At 39.0% G+C, this 17,266-nt stretch overlaps 1 protein-coding gene across 1 annotated transcript in view; it reads right to left on the bottom strand.

The window, feature by feature from the left end:
- LOC103141892 (EBF transcription factor 1) overlaps positions 1-17,266 on the bottom strand; it is a 100,055-nt gene that overhangs the window by 65,320 nt on the left and 17,469 nt on the right. Inside the window, exon 5 of the mRNA XM_016672847.1 lies at positions 14,275-14,343. Coding sequence (XP_016528333.1) covers positions 14,275-14,343 — 69 coding nt within the window. The remainder of the gene's footprint in view (positions 1-14,274; positions 14,344-17,266) is intronic.

The raw sequence follows: 17,266 nt of genomic DNA, 5'->3' as shown, positions 1-17,266 counted from the left end.
TACCCTTTTCCTAACCCTCACCTACCTAACCCTAACCCTGACCAAAACTCAATTCATACCGTAGCCCTAAATCTGACCACTGACCCAAAAACAGGTTTTCCCCTTGTGGGGACCAGGCTCCGGTCCCCACAAGGAGCAATTGGTCCCCACAACGTAGTATATGTCAGGAAAATCGTCCCCACAAGGTATTGCAAACAAACGCACACACACACAAACACACACGCACACACGCGCAGATAAACAGTCTCAATAAACCACAAATCATTATAACATGGAGTCTGATAATGAGGTGGTCACCTTCCAAACACCAGTCCTCTCATGTCTCCCAGTCTCACCTCCCAGCCTCCCACTAGACTCGCTGACTGTGGAGGTCTCGTAATTAGACACAGGATGAGACACAAATACCTGAGATGGAGACTCATCTATCAATCTGGATGCAGAACGCAACTCAGATTAATATAGTTTAAATTTCTGGTTCTACAAATCTCATTAAGGTTCAAACACAGAGCAGCACTGTCTAGCTGTTTGCTTTTTACAGCATCAAAACAATGTTTCTGCAATATGCTCATATCGATAATATACTTCTGATTGGATTTGTTCAATAAATGAAACATTTAAATGTTTGACAATCTTTGTAATTTATTTTTTTAATATTGCAAAAGAAAAGCAAACGTCTTGACACAATCTGGTTAAAATCAATTGTGCTAAAAGAGTCTATTAACCTTAATCAGATCATTTTCAACTTAATCTCCCCAGACCAGATATCATCCAGTTAGATTTGCAAAACTCTGATCTTTTTCTGATAAAAAAAAAAAAACAAACCTCTTCAGTGTGTAATCTGTCACGGAGTAAAGAAGACTCAAACTTGTCTACTTCTATCGTCAATGAAGGGTTGGAATTAAAGCTTATTTTGAAAGGAAACTAAATTTTCCATGACATTAAAAGATACGTTAGCAGTTTATATTGCAAAAGAGCAAAACTTTCAGTAGATGACATCAAGGCTGAAGGGAATTACATGAAACATGTAAATTTTTTAACATTTGCCATTCTTTTAGAAATATAAGATTTAAGGTAGGAGTTTACGACCTCAAGAAAATACACATGGAAACTGATGTTTTGTCCATTAAAACCCTGCTAGCTTCTGACATAAGATGCTAATGACAGTTGAAAATACCAGTTCTGTAATAAATCTGTTTATATTCAAATACCAGGCACCAATTTTGACAGCAACCACTCTCTCATAATGTGAGGGTTCTTTGTCTTATGATATGAAAGAAATTGCAGTCTTCTTACATCAGTAAGGTTAGAATAGAAATTGTTTCAATGATTTTATTGTGTCTTATATTAAAGAATCAGTGAAGGAAAAGAAATCTGTGCCAAAGGTTTTTATTGGTGCATCTCTAGTCTAAAAATAAATATTTGAAAGAGTAAGAAATGTGTGTGGATACAGCTGTGATTTAAAAGCTAGTCTGAAAACTTCCTGAAGAGGTGCTTACAAACAGATCAGTAATAATAATAATTACTTATTCTCTCTTTTATGTTCATCTAAGTTACTAATGAAGAAACTTGAGAAGAAACTTAAGTCATACTTGGTTGCAGCTTTACTCTTCTTAAGATATTGTAAAAAAATGTTTGATTGGCTGACAAATTGAATGTTTGTAGTAACAGATTTTTGAACATTAGTTGAATAGAAAGCTGTATTCCTGAATTATCCAATTAATGTTATTATCAATGAAGTTGAGACTGAAAGATTAAAACATATTAGGTATTTCCAAGGTTAAGGTTTTTATCCTCTTGTAAAAGGCATATTAAAGCATTAAAACTACTGGATGTGCACAAAAGAATCAATAAGGGCAAAAAACATATTTTTCTTTCTTATCTGAAAATCTTTCTCTCAAGACACAAGAAGAAATTGGATGATGTTGCTGTCACCATATGGCTTTCTGGGCAGATTCCTCTAAAAGCAAGTGTATAAATAACCACAGAAGATCAAATGTGTTTATTCTAAAGACACAGGGCACCAAGAGAAGAAATGCAGATTTTCTGAAACTGTCTTTTATTTTAAACAGACACCCAGATGACTGCTGCAAGTCTGACACTTGAGCTGGCTAACACCTACACAGCGTGACCCAAGTTCAAGTGTTTCTAGCTTGCTTTCTCAGCTCGGAGAAAGATACAAGAAGAGATGGAGAATGAGAGGAAGAGGGGGAGAGAGGCATTTAACCTCAAAGGGTCAGACCAAAAACAAAAAGCAGAAAAAAAAAATTCAGCAGGAACCCTTCGTCAGAGAAAACACACATGCACCCACACAGAGTTACATGAGCAGAGTCACACACACACACACATGCACGCGCACATGCACACACACGAGCTTAAAACCATAAACACTTAAGCTTAAAACACACACATACATGTTGTAAGAAAGCTGGCCACAGCTGCGCTCTCCTCTCGGGTGCCGCACTAACTGACGGCTAATCGATTAGTGCTTGGTGACCTCTGACCCTGCTGGCTTCCTGTCTGACAGATTACACCTCCGCAGTTCCACCATACTGCGTTCTGCTGCCTCTAACTCTTGGGGTGTGTTACATAGTTCAACATCACAAAAATACACACAGATAGCCATTATTTTTTATTCAAAACACCACATCCATGGGTACATAATGCATGTCATGTTACAAAGTGATGTGAAAATGTGCCCCCTTATGGGTTTCTTCTATATTTGCTTCTTTGTCACATTAAAGTTTTCAAATTATTAAAAAAACAACAACTAAAAAACAAAAGTAATATCGGACAAAAATCAGCTGTGTAAAAACATAAGGCAGTTTTCAAATGATAATTTCTTAAGGTGATAAAGCTATTCAACCCAATCTGCCCCGATGGACAAAAACTAATTGGCCTCTTTAATCCAATTTAATGGTCGTACCACCCTGTGTGGCAACAGACAGTGTTTTAAATAACTGCCAATGAGTCTGTCAAATCGCTGTGAAGAGATTTTGACCCATTCTTTTTTGCCAAATTGTTTTAATTCAGCCATGTTGAAGGGTTTTCAAGCATGGATTGGCTTTTTACAGCCATGCATTTCAATGGGCTTTTCAGCCATTCTGAGATATACTTCCTGTTGCACTTGGATTATTGACATCCTGTAGAACCGTAGTGTGATTGAGCCTAGGGTCACAAAATGATGACCGGAGAGGATTTTCCTTTAGAGAGAATTAATGGAGTTGTCCGGTTCCTACATCAGCCCAGCCCATCACACTACTACCACCATGACTGGCTGTTAGTATGACAGGTGTTTTAAAATGCTGTGCTAGTTTTTTGTTTATGAATGAAAACAAAGACTTCCACAGTATATTTTCTTGTTAATCTTAAAATGTCTTGAGGTAAAAGTGAAATGGTCCTTTGTGTTTATTTTAGTCTGAGGTGATTTCAGCCTTGCAACTGTCGTATTTCTTCTTTTTCTAATTTTTAAACAATGAAATCCTGCAGTGCTCTAAATGTGATTTTAGATTATTTTCTGACTTCCTGGATGAATTCCTGTTGTGCTTTTGGAATAATGTTTGTCGCCCAGCCTCTTCTGTGAAGGTTCTCCACTGTTTTTGCGCTTGTGGATTTTGGTTTCAGTGTGAGTCACTGACGTCCCGAAGACCTCAAAATAACTTTTCTACTTCCAGGTAAATAGATCTCAATGACTTTCCTATTTATATACTTTTTTAGCCTATATGTTGTTAGGTTTTATTGTTAAGCAAATTCTTGAATCCACAAGTCTGAAAACAATCAAACGTGGGTAAAACTGAACTCCCAGAAAATGTGGTTATTCCTAATTAGTTCACTAGCTAACAAAGAGTGCAATTTATTTTCACAAATGAAATCTTCATCTCAAAACAATTTTATGTTTGTTCCTGTTACCTATTTCTAGTATTTTAGTGATCTGAAATATTTAAATGTGACAAAAAAAAGCCATCAAAAATACTTTTTCAAAGCACCACATAAGTGAGCAGTGAGAGCTTTTGATTTCTTTTCTCTTTTTTCCCCCCAAATTGTTTGTTGTTGTTTGGGCGTGTGCTACATGTTGCTGTGGCGACACAGACAGTGTGCAGATCAGGCTCCTCGTTCTGGGAGGGGTGATGCAGTTGTGTGTGTTCGGAGGTCTATAACAATGCCCCTCTCTGTAGGACGCTGGTGCTTTCTTCCTGGTGCGCTCCACAGAGGAAACACTGCCACAACACACACACGCACACACACACACACACACGTCTACACACACACACACGCACACACAGATATTTTTACCTGTGTAGGTTGCAATGACTTCACCAGCTCACCCTACCAGCTCTAACAAAGGGAAATGAGACCCTGCTGCGGACTAATGCCCCCCACCACACACACACACACACAGGCACACACACACACACACACACGCACACACACACACACACACACACACTGGGGAGAGCGTAGCAGTTGCAGACTCAGTCCGTTGGAACAGACAAGGTTAGCATTTTTATTCCGACATGGCTATTAATAATGAAATGATGCATGGCTGGCACATTTTCACTCCGCTCCCCGCCCCTCTCCGCTCCACCGCTCTCCTCTCCACTCCGCAACAAATTCCTCTTTACAGTTGCACAAACTTTCGTACAGTAAGTAAACACACTCTCGCTCGGCCTCCTCAACCACCAGCTCACTTTGTGGTATGGGGAAAAATTCCCTCTCACGCTCTCCTTGGCGTGTCTGTCGAGGTGCGTGTGTATGTGTTTGCGTGTGCATGCGTGTGTGTGTGTGTGTGTGTGTGCGGAGTTTTTCCAGGTAGGCCAAATCTGTTTGCCTTTTAATGACAGCGCTTAAGATATTCACACACACCATCGGCAACCACCTATCATGAATGAGCCTCTGTGCTACTGTAGTGTATGTAAGTGTGTTTAAGCGTGAGGGTGTAATGGCTGTCGAGTAAAGAGAGTATTGTAGGACGGATATCTGTACTGGCTCCTGGACTGACTGCAGCCCTAATCCACACCAGGAGGTTATCTATCCATCAAATTAATGAACACATGCATGTGCCAAATGCTTCTTTCACTAAGTTTAACAACTGATTACATATTCACTCTGTGACCTAGTTTATCTGTAGTTGTGTTGATTAATCACTGAAATCACTCACTAAGTAGCTTAGCTAACAACATATAAACAATCTTAGCCTTTTAGTCTGTCATAGTGTACAAAAGGTATACATGAACCTTTTCAACTTTCTTTACTTTTCAATCAGAAAATGCAATTTTATTTAAATTTTACATAAAAGATTAACAGAAAGTTGTGTAATACTTTAAAGCAGGAGTATTACACAACATTGCATTGGTATCTGGCTCCTCTGAGTGAATCTTTTGTGTTATTTTTACTTAAATTACAGCTACGAGTCTCCTGAGGTTCTGGTTAGAGTTTGTCTCCCAGCTGAGTGGTGAATTTTTACAACTTCTTCTGAGTTACAATGGGTCACCTGGCAGCTTCTCTCATTAATGAACCAGTGAACCAAGTTTATTGACTAGGTGACTTCTGGTGACAGTTGGTTTTATTTAGAGGTATCATGGTTGTCATGTAATTTTCCTTCGACAAACATTTATACATAACTTTGTGTTGGTTTACCATATAAAATCCCCAGGAAACACAAAGACATTGTGATTGTAATCTGACCAAAATACTGAAAGTTTGATATTTTGTTTCTGTCAGACTAAAACAGATATCATCAATCCTAAGTTGTTGTTTTTTCCCCCTAGTATTACCTGGATGAAATTTCATAGCAGTAAGCCAGAAACATTTGATAAGAAGCCACAGCGATGTGTCTTATTTCACTGATGCCAGTGTCGCCCATCATCCAGCTCCTCAGCAATTTTTAGTTCAGCCTGAATTTTGGAAGAATGGTCTTTAAATGAGTATCAGGTTTCTCTTTATAGCCACATAAATAAAGGAGAAAGTCAAGAAGATGCTTGCAGATGTGCATAAAAGTCTGAGACATTTGCAGTCTGTTTAAAAAGTTACTTGCTTAGTATTTCAAACATAAAATAAACTGCATATTTTAAATCAATGTGATCATAACCTTAAATATCCTTAGGTAGTTAGTGACAAAGTTGATGTAGCAGTGAACTAAAGGCCATCTCACCCAGAGTGTAGAACACCGATTCCCATCTTCTTGATAGATAGGGAGAAGTCCAAGGCTTTATTGGCGGTGAGACTCTCGTTGGCGTTTTGCACATTTAAGAAATATTAGCAAGCTAAATGATGAATAAAGTGTCTTTGTAAAACTCTATTGCATCAGATGCTGCATTTACACACATAGCTGCTTCTTTCCAATTGTATTTTTTAACTATTATATTTTACTACAATACTTCTTTATTACTTCCTTATTCTACATTACTTACATTACATTATTGTTCTTTTGACATGTCACTATAACAAATTATACTTTAGCTAAAAATGCATAAATGAAGCAATATAAATTCTTCATTTAAATGAAGTTGTAGGAATGAATTACTGACTGAAAGGACTTAAGCAGAGATAAAAAATAAAAAAAAATTAAAAACTCGACAGTCACTAGATATTGATGCAACAAAAATGTGCTTTTCACATCTTTTCATGTTAGAAGCAAAACATTCAGTGCTGTGGTTCAGCAGCATACCACACAAATACAATGTTGCTTTATAGGTGGACACAAGCAGAATGTTTATGTACAGATGTACAGAGCTCATTCCATTGTGCAACTTTAATAAAAGATACCAAAACAAAGTGGGTGGACTCCCCACTTTTGCTAAAGGCTGCTGTCTTTTCACGTTCTGATGCAGGACAGTATGTTCTGCATGAGCATGAACAAATCTTCACTCTGAACAGTTAAATGGTTAAATGTGCCTCACACCTCATGTCCAACTGCAGTTTTTAACAACATGCAATGCTCTAAAATAATGGTGGTATTGCTACAGATTCAGCAGACATATGGGAAAATGTGAGGCTGTCAGTTAGTGTTTTGTAGCTATTAGGGTAACATGATCCCAGCCAAAGGGTGTGTGTGTGTGTGTGTGTGTGTGTGTGTGTGTGTGTGTGTTTTGGGGTGTGTGCCTTAGCACACAGGAGGAGGAAACAGAGGAAGGAGAGGATGAGAGGGGTATAACGGGGAAACAAGGAGAACAGAAAAAGGAAAAGGCTGTCTGTGTTTGTGTGGGAGAGGCGGCAGCAGGGCCAACATTGTACATCTGTTTGGACCTTCTTCATTCAACCCCTGTGGGTGTTTTTTAACAGATTTCCTGTCTCATTGTACAGAGACATATGTAATATATAAAGACTTGCTATTTTCAGCTCAGTGATCTTTTCTATCAATAACTGCTAATAGTAAACATTTCTATCATTGAACATCAGATTACAACCCTGGCCACTACATATTTGCTGACAGAATAAAAATGTGAAAAAATGAAATGCACATCTTAAAAAGAAACAAAGGCAACAAATTTATAGGAAAAGCAAAACCACAGACACCCAGAGGAGGAAAACCAGAAAGTCATACCGTTCTGCAGCTCTGTAAAAGTGTGTGTGTTCATTAAAACAGGCAGTTAGAGTAAATCAGCTGGTGAACTGAATGTTGAGCCTTTAACTGCTGGGACAGGTGCGTATGAAGAAGCTAAATGAGAGAAATGAATAAAACATCCCTTTCTTTCTCTTCTCCATCTCACATTGCCACACAGTCACACACACCAACACACACAAACTGTGGCCAAGATGAACGCTGCCATTATAGCCCTGCTATGAATAATTCCCAGCGGGCCTCATCTTTAAGCAAACACTGACCTTCAACACAGGAAGTGGTCCTGAAACATTAGAAAGCAAGTGAGGAAGGAAGTGCAGGCATAATTCACTGGGAATAACTTGAATCCAAAGTTTCTAAAATGTTGGAAGAAAAAAAGTCCCATAATTGAAATAGGTCAATGTTTATCATTCCTTATATATAGTATTTAAACGATATGAAGCTAAATTCTAATTTTTATATGAGTGTACTTAATTTTGCAAAGTAACTAACAACAAAAAAATCATTGCGTTGTATGTAAAGGAGCTACAAAATCAGGATGTGGGAAGGAGAGAGATAAATACACACAACCATTTTCAAAACGTCTCCTTCCTAAAGAGGCGTTCCTAATAATGGCCTAAGTCATGATTCACCAAAATACAATTTAGGCAAACGAAAAAAAAAACTTTTGACAGAAAATGTGCACCAAACTCAACAACAACAATCATACCTAAGGACAATTCACAGAGACCAGCAACGTTGATGTTTTTTTTATAAGGTTTTCCCAGAAAGAACGCATGGAAAGAAGATGATGGATGTTCAAACCAGCAACTTTCCTGTTGCCTAGAAAGTGACATATTTATCAAATTTTTTCACAAATAAAATAGAAAAATGACTGATTGAATGTTCAAAGCTTTGAAACAACACCAACTTCTCCTCAACATTATTCCTGACCAGTTTCCTGGGTTCTGGTCTTTAAATAGTCACCTGAAGCTTTATAGCTGGATCAATACGTTACACAAACCTACTTATTCAAGAGGTGACTTCAGCACAAATTGTGCTGGATTGTAATTCAGGGGTAACAAAGTTTGAGCCTTTTCCACCTCACTGGTTTGATTTAAAAAAAATGTGCAAATCAATTTCTCAAAGAATCAGTTTTATTTGACATGTTTTAGCAAGTAGGCTTGTTAAATTGCAAATTATTTGCTCTGTTTCATACAGTATAACACATAAAATCAAAGAACTGTGGTAATAAAGTGAAGCAAAGCAAATCTATATTTAGGAGGGTGGAAGGTGTGATAGAAAAGAGGGCAACACAGTAAAGGAGCAATGAGAACAGGTCAAGAAAGGAGGAAAATTATCTCACGTTCTATTTTAGACACGTGTGTGTGTGTGTGTGTGTGTGTGTGTGTCAGACAGTGACAGTAGAGCGAACAGTAACAGTGACGTACCAGGCTGGCAGAGATATTTTAGTAACTGGGACAAGCCAGAAAAGAGGTAGTGAGGAAGACAAAGGAAGAAAAGATGAAGAGATCGTTTAGAAGATCCCATTCGCTCCCTCTGTCTGCTCACCTCCCCTCCTCCCCCCCACCTCTCACCCTCCTCCTCCAGTTGATTGACAGCACCCCCACCTCCCCTACCCCCTGCTCTTTGATTGACAGGGCTCCCCAGACGGAGGCTCTTATCCCCTGAAACAAATCTTGATCTGCTCCTCCTCCTCCTCTTCTTCTCTCCTGTGTCTGCTTCTATGAGCCTCCCCCTCTTCCCCCTCCTCTTTTCCCTGTAAATGCTGCCTCATCACCATCACCTCCTCGTTCTACCGTTCCTCCATCCTTTCCTCTTTCCCATCATCTCCACCTCAAGCTGTGACCCCTCTTAACCCTGCAGATTGCACACACACACGCACACACACGCAGACACATGGGGAACCCCCTTAAACCCTTAGGCTTATGCGGGCCCCTTTACAACCCGAGACAACACACTCTGGCTCACAAAACAGACACCCACAAACTGCCTTCCTTAAGTCCTGACACTGATCTAAGCCCTGAACACACTGCCTGAGACTATAACCCAGACTACACACACACACACTCTCTGACACACACAGCCTGGGCTTATTAAGCCAATTGTGGGTGTCTAAACATGCAGCAAGCTGAGCAGTGAGGTAGGTAACCCCCGAGGGCCACGGCGAGACCAAAACAGTCAGAGAGGGAGAATAAGGAGGGAAGTGAAGACGAAGGATGCTGTGAATGAGTTGGAGGAAGGCCAGGAGTGAGGAGGGGAAAATGACACATGCAGCAGAGGGAAACAGACGTGTTGGAGAAGAAAGGAGCGAGAGCTGATGAGGATGCTGTCGGAGGAGACGGTAAAAGACGTGAGAAAACAGCTGAAAGGAAGCCACACACACACGCACGCACACACACACACTCAGAGAGGAGCTCAGAGTGAATGTGGCTCTTTAGGAGTCAAGCAGGCGTATGATAGGATATCGTTGCATGTCGTTAACCCTATATTAACCCTGAGACACAGTGAGACACTCGCTGTCCCACAACAGGGATTTACAGGGCCATACACACTCTTTCACACACACACTCATGCACGCACGCACACACACCTATGCATGGAGTGATGGGCTACTTGTCACTCAGACATGCTCACTGGCACCAAGCATTGAGCTGCCAGTCACTCGGTTTTCCCAGTTTGCTTCCTGCTCATCCCCAGTTAAAGGCAGAAGCATGATGAACAAACGCAGCACTTTTTTGTTAAATGTCAAACAATCTGTTCATCATTTCTCTTCTTTAATTACACGTATTTCCTGTTACGTATTGGTGATGTAAAATCCATCAGTTCTACTTAAAAATAAACTGAAAGCATTTTATTTGCTTCTCCCTGGGTTTACATGAACTCAACGCATAGAGATACAACATCCCCCTAAATTACTGACACCTCTACTAAAGATTTAAACAATACTCTTAGTAAATATGTAAAATGTTGTTGTGATGACCTGCTAACCTCAAAAAGCTTCTCCATATCGATCTTTTCTAACAGCTTTGGAGACATTTTACCTCCCATACTCTCGCCCTCTGTGCATTTCAGAAAAATCAATCCTTGTTTAAACGTTTGTTTAAACTTTTAATCTCTTTCACTTAATGGCAGTGGTTCCCAAACTTTCTACTTTCTCATCAACAAAATAAAAATATAAGATTCTCATGACCCCAACTCTTGATTTAGCATACAAGTATTTTTGACCAAGTCAGATAAAAGGTGGGACACTAACAACAAAATCACAGATTTACACAATGTGTATCAGCCAAAAAGTCCTGTTTCTGTTATTATTAACAACATTTCTGAAATACATTTTCTCATCATCATTTTTGCTATTTAGACCCTGACTTGCATATTTATAATCCCAGCTTTGTCAGCTACTCCTTTATGGTATTAATTTCATTAGATTAATTATGAAAAATAGAATTAAGTAAATAGAAAATCTTATTTAATTGTACTTTTCTATGTTCCCTACTTTCTGAGACACCAGCAACACTGATGCACACACCAATAAATTACAATAATAACCCTAAATTTTGTTTGCCAACAACATTAAGTATTACCTTAATGGAAATGCATGTTGCTGCAAACACAGAAAGCAGAGCTAATGTTAGCTTCAGGTTCAAAACATGAAAAAATAATTTGACATTTGATGTGCATAAACGCATGATTATGGCTAAGGTATTTGAATAAAAAAAATCTTATTTGGTTTAAAGAACTGTATAAAGTGAATTGATTTGGTTTGAAATGGTCTGGTTGTTCGTAAAGTGGTTAAGTTGTTGAGATTTAGACAGATAAAAGCATCAGCAAAAAATCTTCTCAGAACTTTTTTTCCTAATTCTTCTGATGTCATTTAGAAGCATGGACGCTTTCTCTCAACGGCTCGGTTTATGTTTTATGTTCCTTCCCACCGCTAACGAGCCACTGTTTACCATCCGGCCTTAACACATGTCAAGTTTGTTTACTTTATTTCTCCTTCACATGTCTGGGCGCAGGATCGAGCTGCTGTCAATCAAATTCAGAAACCCGTGAGTATGAAGGTGAAAATGATATTTTGTTGCTTATTTGTTTGAAATTTTCAGTGATTTAGGGGAAGTTTAGTTAACCTGGAGGGTTTGTGCAGACTTATTATTCTAACTAAGTTGTTTTTCCCCCTTAAACTGCACAACATATGCCTGGTGGTAACACTTTTACTGGTTACCGTAACTTTTGTGTATTTCTATTTAGTTTTTAGGGGAAAAAACTTAATTACTACTGTCTAATTACTATAGGAAGAAAGGAAAATATTCATTGGTCTATTCAAGCTTGAAAAAGTTAAATTCCGATGTGAGTTTACAATCGGTGACTCACTTAAAGATTTTATTCTGTCCTTCTTTCCTCGTGTTTTTGTCAGACAGCGTAGTTCCAGATGTTGCACCAAGATGCTGCGAGGGGGAGAGGGGCTGACAGGAAGTATCCCACGGTATCCACAGTAACCTTGACATTCCTTCCTGACCAAGTTCCCTGACATCTCTTAGAATTCACTTTGCTGCTTCTCTCTTTCAGCCATGTCAAATGAGGCACACACCAGCACTCCCACAAACACCGCTGCTCCAAACGGTCCAGTTCCTCACACATAATGGGTTGTGTATCATTATTTTGTCAAGTTGTGTCTAATGTATCAGCTATTCTATCCACACACACACAGATCTAGACGTTAACTTCCACACCTTCCAGGCAAATATATAATGGGAGGTGAGATGAGAAGTCTGAGAGAGCCGACAGAAACAAAACAAAATCAGGGCTGCAGTTTAAAGTTAGGACAATGTTCTGCACAAACATGCAAACAGAGGCAATACACACATTTATATTCTTTAAATCTCCGTGAAGTCAAATTTACTTTGACTGTACCTTTTATGAGTTGTGATGCAGTTAAGTCCTACATTTTATGTTGATGTTACCAACAACAACAACAAAAAGGAATACAACACAAATGAAACAATCCTTATAACTCAGTCACATTTTTCCGTATCTACATTACTTTTTAATGTTGCATGAAGATAAGTGGCTTTTAGTGAAAGAAAAAGAAGCACATCATAATTACATCTGCAAACATCTCTTTTTAAAGGATATTTTATTAGATCACCAGCTAAATGAGGCTTTCATGTCAAAAACTGTTTCATCAAGAGCAGTGCTGCTTCGTCATTTACAGCACACATATGGAAAAACTATAAAAACTTCATAGCAATAACCTGATAATAAAGTTACCCAATCTTATATGCTACAACACACCATGCAGATGCTCTGTCTGCACTGTGGAAGATCCACTCACCTCTGCATACTTACGCTTGATTAGTTTAACAAATATTAATTTGATCACTTGGGGGAACTTGTAGACTTTATAAAGCATTGAAAGTTCAGAACAAATTAGCATGAAATATATGTTTATTTTTTAATCTTTTATGATGCAACTGGTTGAATTCACATTGATTTTCCTGCATTTAAAATTCAACAGCCTCTTAAAGGATACACGGGAATCATGTAAATATGAAGTTGCAATAGAAGTAAAGCTGTGAAAAACTGAAAAAAGTAGAAGTGATGGAGACTTTATACTCCCTGAACCTCAACTTACCAGCTTGACTGACAGCTATAAGTTGAAGCACTCAGGAAGTGCTGAAGAATCAACTTTGGATACAATAACATCCAGTCAGTGGTGTCACTTGTATATGCTCTACACTGAAAGAATGGCAAGTATTTTCCCCAAATCATCTACATTTGGTCACACTGCCAAAAAAAACATGCACTCATTTTCCAGACAAACATGCATGAAGTCAAAATGCTGCACATTTATGTCTCATCACATACAGAAAAGTGACACTGATGAGAACATATCACTCCTCTCCCTCTGTGTGTGTGTGTGTGTGTGTGTGTGTGCGTGTGCGTGTGTGTGTGTATGTGCTCATGCAGGGTTAAAACAACAACCAAGACAAGAAAAAAATCTGAATAAAATAATGTTGGATCTCATTTCAGCTTTTCTCAGTCACTTTTTTCTTTGTTTGTGACCCATTTTTTGTGCTCCTGCAGGAGTGATTGGAAGAGATGTGGGCGGGTGCTGAGGGATGGATAACTTCATTCCTCCTCTTTGACAGAAAATTGTATATTTTTGCATCAGATAGCCCAAAACACACCTGCTTATATCTAAAGATGCACTTCAGTTCCAGATATTAGGCAGCAACACATCGGCTGTTGTGCATTTATGTCCTTGCAGATCCACATCTTTCCTGAATCTCACTCGCACAAGTACGCTCAGTTAAAAAAAAGTGTGTGTGTGTGTGTGTGTGTGTGTGTGTGCGTGTGTAGGTGTGCGCGTGTGTGGGTGTGTATAAGGTTCTCTTTTATGGGTTGCTGCTAACACCAGTGCTCATCATTCCTGCTGTTAAATGCAAAGCTTGTGTCTCAAATGTTTCACTCTGCTTCACATCAGAAGGCACTGATTCAGTCTGAGGAGCATCTATTTCAGTAGCGACAGCAGATTGTCTAAAAAACACAAACATCCTGTCCCACGCTGCCATTCAAACAGGTCAGAGCAGTGTGCTAGTATATGTCTGGTCTCTCTGTGTGTGTGTGTGTGTGTGTGTGTGTGTAGGTGGGAGAGGTAGAGAGAGAGAAATAGACACAGGCTGAGAACAACGGAGCAAAGAGAAAGTCAGTACCTGTCGATGATAACAGGGTCTGAGGGCGTCTCATTACGATTTCCGCAGCTCTTCTTGTCACAGCACCGACTGAGAAAAGAGACAAGAGTTAAAGAAGAAGACACCGGGCAAAGTGAGCTTGACGCACAGAACATTCGCTGCATTATATGAAAGTTTCCTATTAGAAGTTTAAATTGGAGAGTTCCTACACATAATGCACTCTGACAGCAGCGATAGAGAGGTTATTACCAAATTCACATTTGATCAAGTCAGCCCGAAAACAGGCCAACAGAAGTTTTACCGAAAGTCTGTCAGGGAGATCATCGCTGAGAGCTCAATTTAAAAATAGGCTTCTATGACACAGAAAGAGCATGCATGGTTTCATCTCACAGAATTACACCAGATTTCAGAGGATGTAGCCAGCTTATAATCACAACTCATAAATGAAAGACTGATACATAAATTCATTTGTAATTTAACAATGTACTTGTTGAGGGTAACAGTTGAATATAACATTTATCCCACTAAAATTGAGTAAACATGGCAGTTGCAGAATCATGTGGGACGCTTTCCTTCAGGGAAGCTGGTCAGAGTGGATGTGAAAATGAATGGAGCTGAATACAGGAGAATACCAGAAGAAACCAGTTAGAGATTACAAAAGACTGGGGCAGAGGTTCAGGTTACAGCGGGACAGCGACTGTGTTGTGTCATGGCAAAATGTGCAAAAGTTCAAGGAGTCTGAATACTTTTGCAGTGCATCATAAATTAGATTATCCACCCTAAGCTGGAGACGTTTTGGGTTTAATTTGGGTATTCCAGCATCTATTAGGCAAAGCACATTCAGATTCGCTTAATCTGTGACTTTCAATCAACCACTTGTCATCTGTAAATAAATGCAGCTGCTACAAGCTCTGGACTGTAGCCTCTGTGCTACCTGAGAAGAATGACATCTGAAAAACAATGCTCCCTGCAAACTGCAAAATACATGGCTGTATAAACTTAGGTAAAGAAGTTTCAGGGTGCTGACTTGGCCTTTAAAGTCTCCAGATCAATCCCTTACAGGATTTATGGGATGTAAAGGAAGAGAAGCTTAGATCTCTTGATCCCTGTGACAGCTTGTAGGATGTAAAGGAAATACTCCTCCTGCCTGGCTGCCTGATGGCTCAGGTCATCTTCAGAGGTCATGTAAAGTCTACAGACATGTTTTCAGAGGCATAAGTAAAGGGATTTAAAGTAATAAAATATCCAAAGGTATCTACAGTACTTGTTGAAGATAGATATACTTGTTTCTAAGATACAAAAAGAGGTTTTGCCCCTCCTGCCAAGAGAGCCTGATTAGAGAAACTGTTCAACATTATGTGTTTCTAATACTCACAAATGAACTCTGGCTGTAAAAACACAACTAGTAAATACAGTATGCATTTTTGAAACAAAACTTCACAAAAAAAGTGTTTCTAAAAAGCACAGTAACAAAGGAGATAGTGCTTTGTTCATCAGCAGGATACGGCCCTTACAACCACGTGAGGTGGAAGGTGGAGGACACAGAAGCTCATATAAGGTGTAGGAGGGAAACATGAGCAAAAAAAACCTGGCAAGCTCACAGAAACTCACACATGTGTACTACAAGAGTGTCAAAGCGGTTTTCTTTGCCTGTATTAATTATGAATAAAGGTGGAAGTCAGAGGGAGGAGAATAAAGCCATGGGGGAATCAGCAATAAAGAGTGAAAGAGTAGGCGTGGGAGGCATAGAAGAGGAGGGGAGACGAAGGGTTTGGGTGGGAAGAAGAGGAAGGGGAGATGTCTCAGGTTTCCCACTGTCACAGATGGCAGAGGTGGAAAAAAGGGACTGACATGTTACACCTTCCTTATTGTCTCCACTATCTGCTGCTCTGCCGCTCTTTCAGCTCTCCCCCGCCATTCACTTTCCACCGTGCCGTGAACTGGGTCACTGCACGGAAACTTTTGGAGAATGGCGTCTCGTCGTTGAGGGTTGGAGATGAAGGAAAGCAGAGAGATAAGGAAGTGGAAAAACGGGGGAGATGAAGAGACCAAAGAGGGAAGGAGGAAGAAAGAATAGGAGTGAACTGGTGAAGGTGGATGAAGTGGTGAAGATTAAGGGATAGAATCATTTTCTACCCTCTTCTATGCATTTCTATTGAATTCATTTTATTTCTATTTGGATGTAACTCTTACTTCAGTTCTAATCTTGATATATTTTGAAACCTAACTTCAAGTTCTGCTGAGTAGAAAAGACTGGAATAAGAAATAGCTAGAGGAAAAAAAAAACAATATTTTTAAAACACCAAGCCTAAAAAAGACATCGTCTTCTCATCAATCAAGGTTCACCAAGGTTTTAAACATGTACAGATTCAAAACCGCAAAAAATGTAGATTATACCATTCCTATCGTCTGAAATCTCTAACAAATGGTAGAGAAAGAGTTGGGGTAACCAGTTGGCTTAGCAGCAGATTGTTCCACTTTTCACTAATTTTTTGTTTTAAAAATATTTCTTTACAAAGTGATGGTGTGGAAACCTAAAGAGCATCACCAATCACACTTATTAAAGTAGTTCTGTTTCACACTACACAGGACAAGCTGAGATTATTAAACAATTATCATTGCCTATTTCTAGTTAAAGTCAAAGTGAAAATCAACGCAAATGTGTTAGAGAAAACATTATATTTTCTGCAATAATCATATTGACTCACTTTAACAGCAGTAATAATTGTTGTTCTTCTGTTCTAATCGAAAGTAGTTGATCATACGATATATTTTCTTTAATACTTGTGTAAATACTGCATATTAAATTACTGTCTTATTTTTAACCAACATTATTTCACTGTAAGAATCTCATAGCAACTGATACCCAGTCCTTAAAGCATTTTGACAGTGTTTTACCATTTCCTTTAAGTCTCTTTTGGCTCCAACTTTTCATATTGTGACTCATTTGGCAACGTGTTATTGTTGTTAAGCATGTCTGGAATAAATTGTGGACGTGAATTTATAGTGTGCA

Source organism: Poecilia formosa, unplaced genomic scaffold (assembly GCF_000485575.1).
Source record: "Poecilia formosa unplaced genomic scaffold, Poecilia_formosa-5.1.2 Scaffold3, whole genome shotgun sequence".
Classification (NCBI taxonomy): Eukaryota; Metazoa; Chordata; class Actinopteri; order Cyprinodontiformes; family Poeciliidae; genus Poecilia; species Poecilia formosa.
This window is presented reverse-complemented; position numbering and strand designations above follow the sequence as displayed.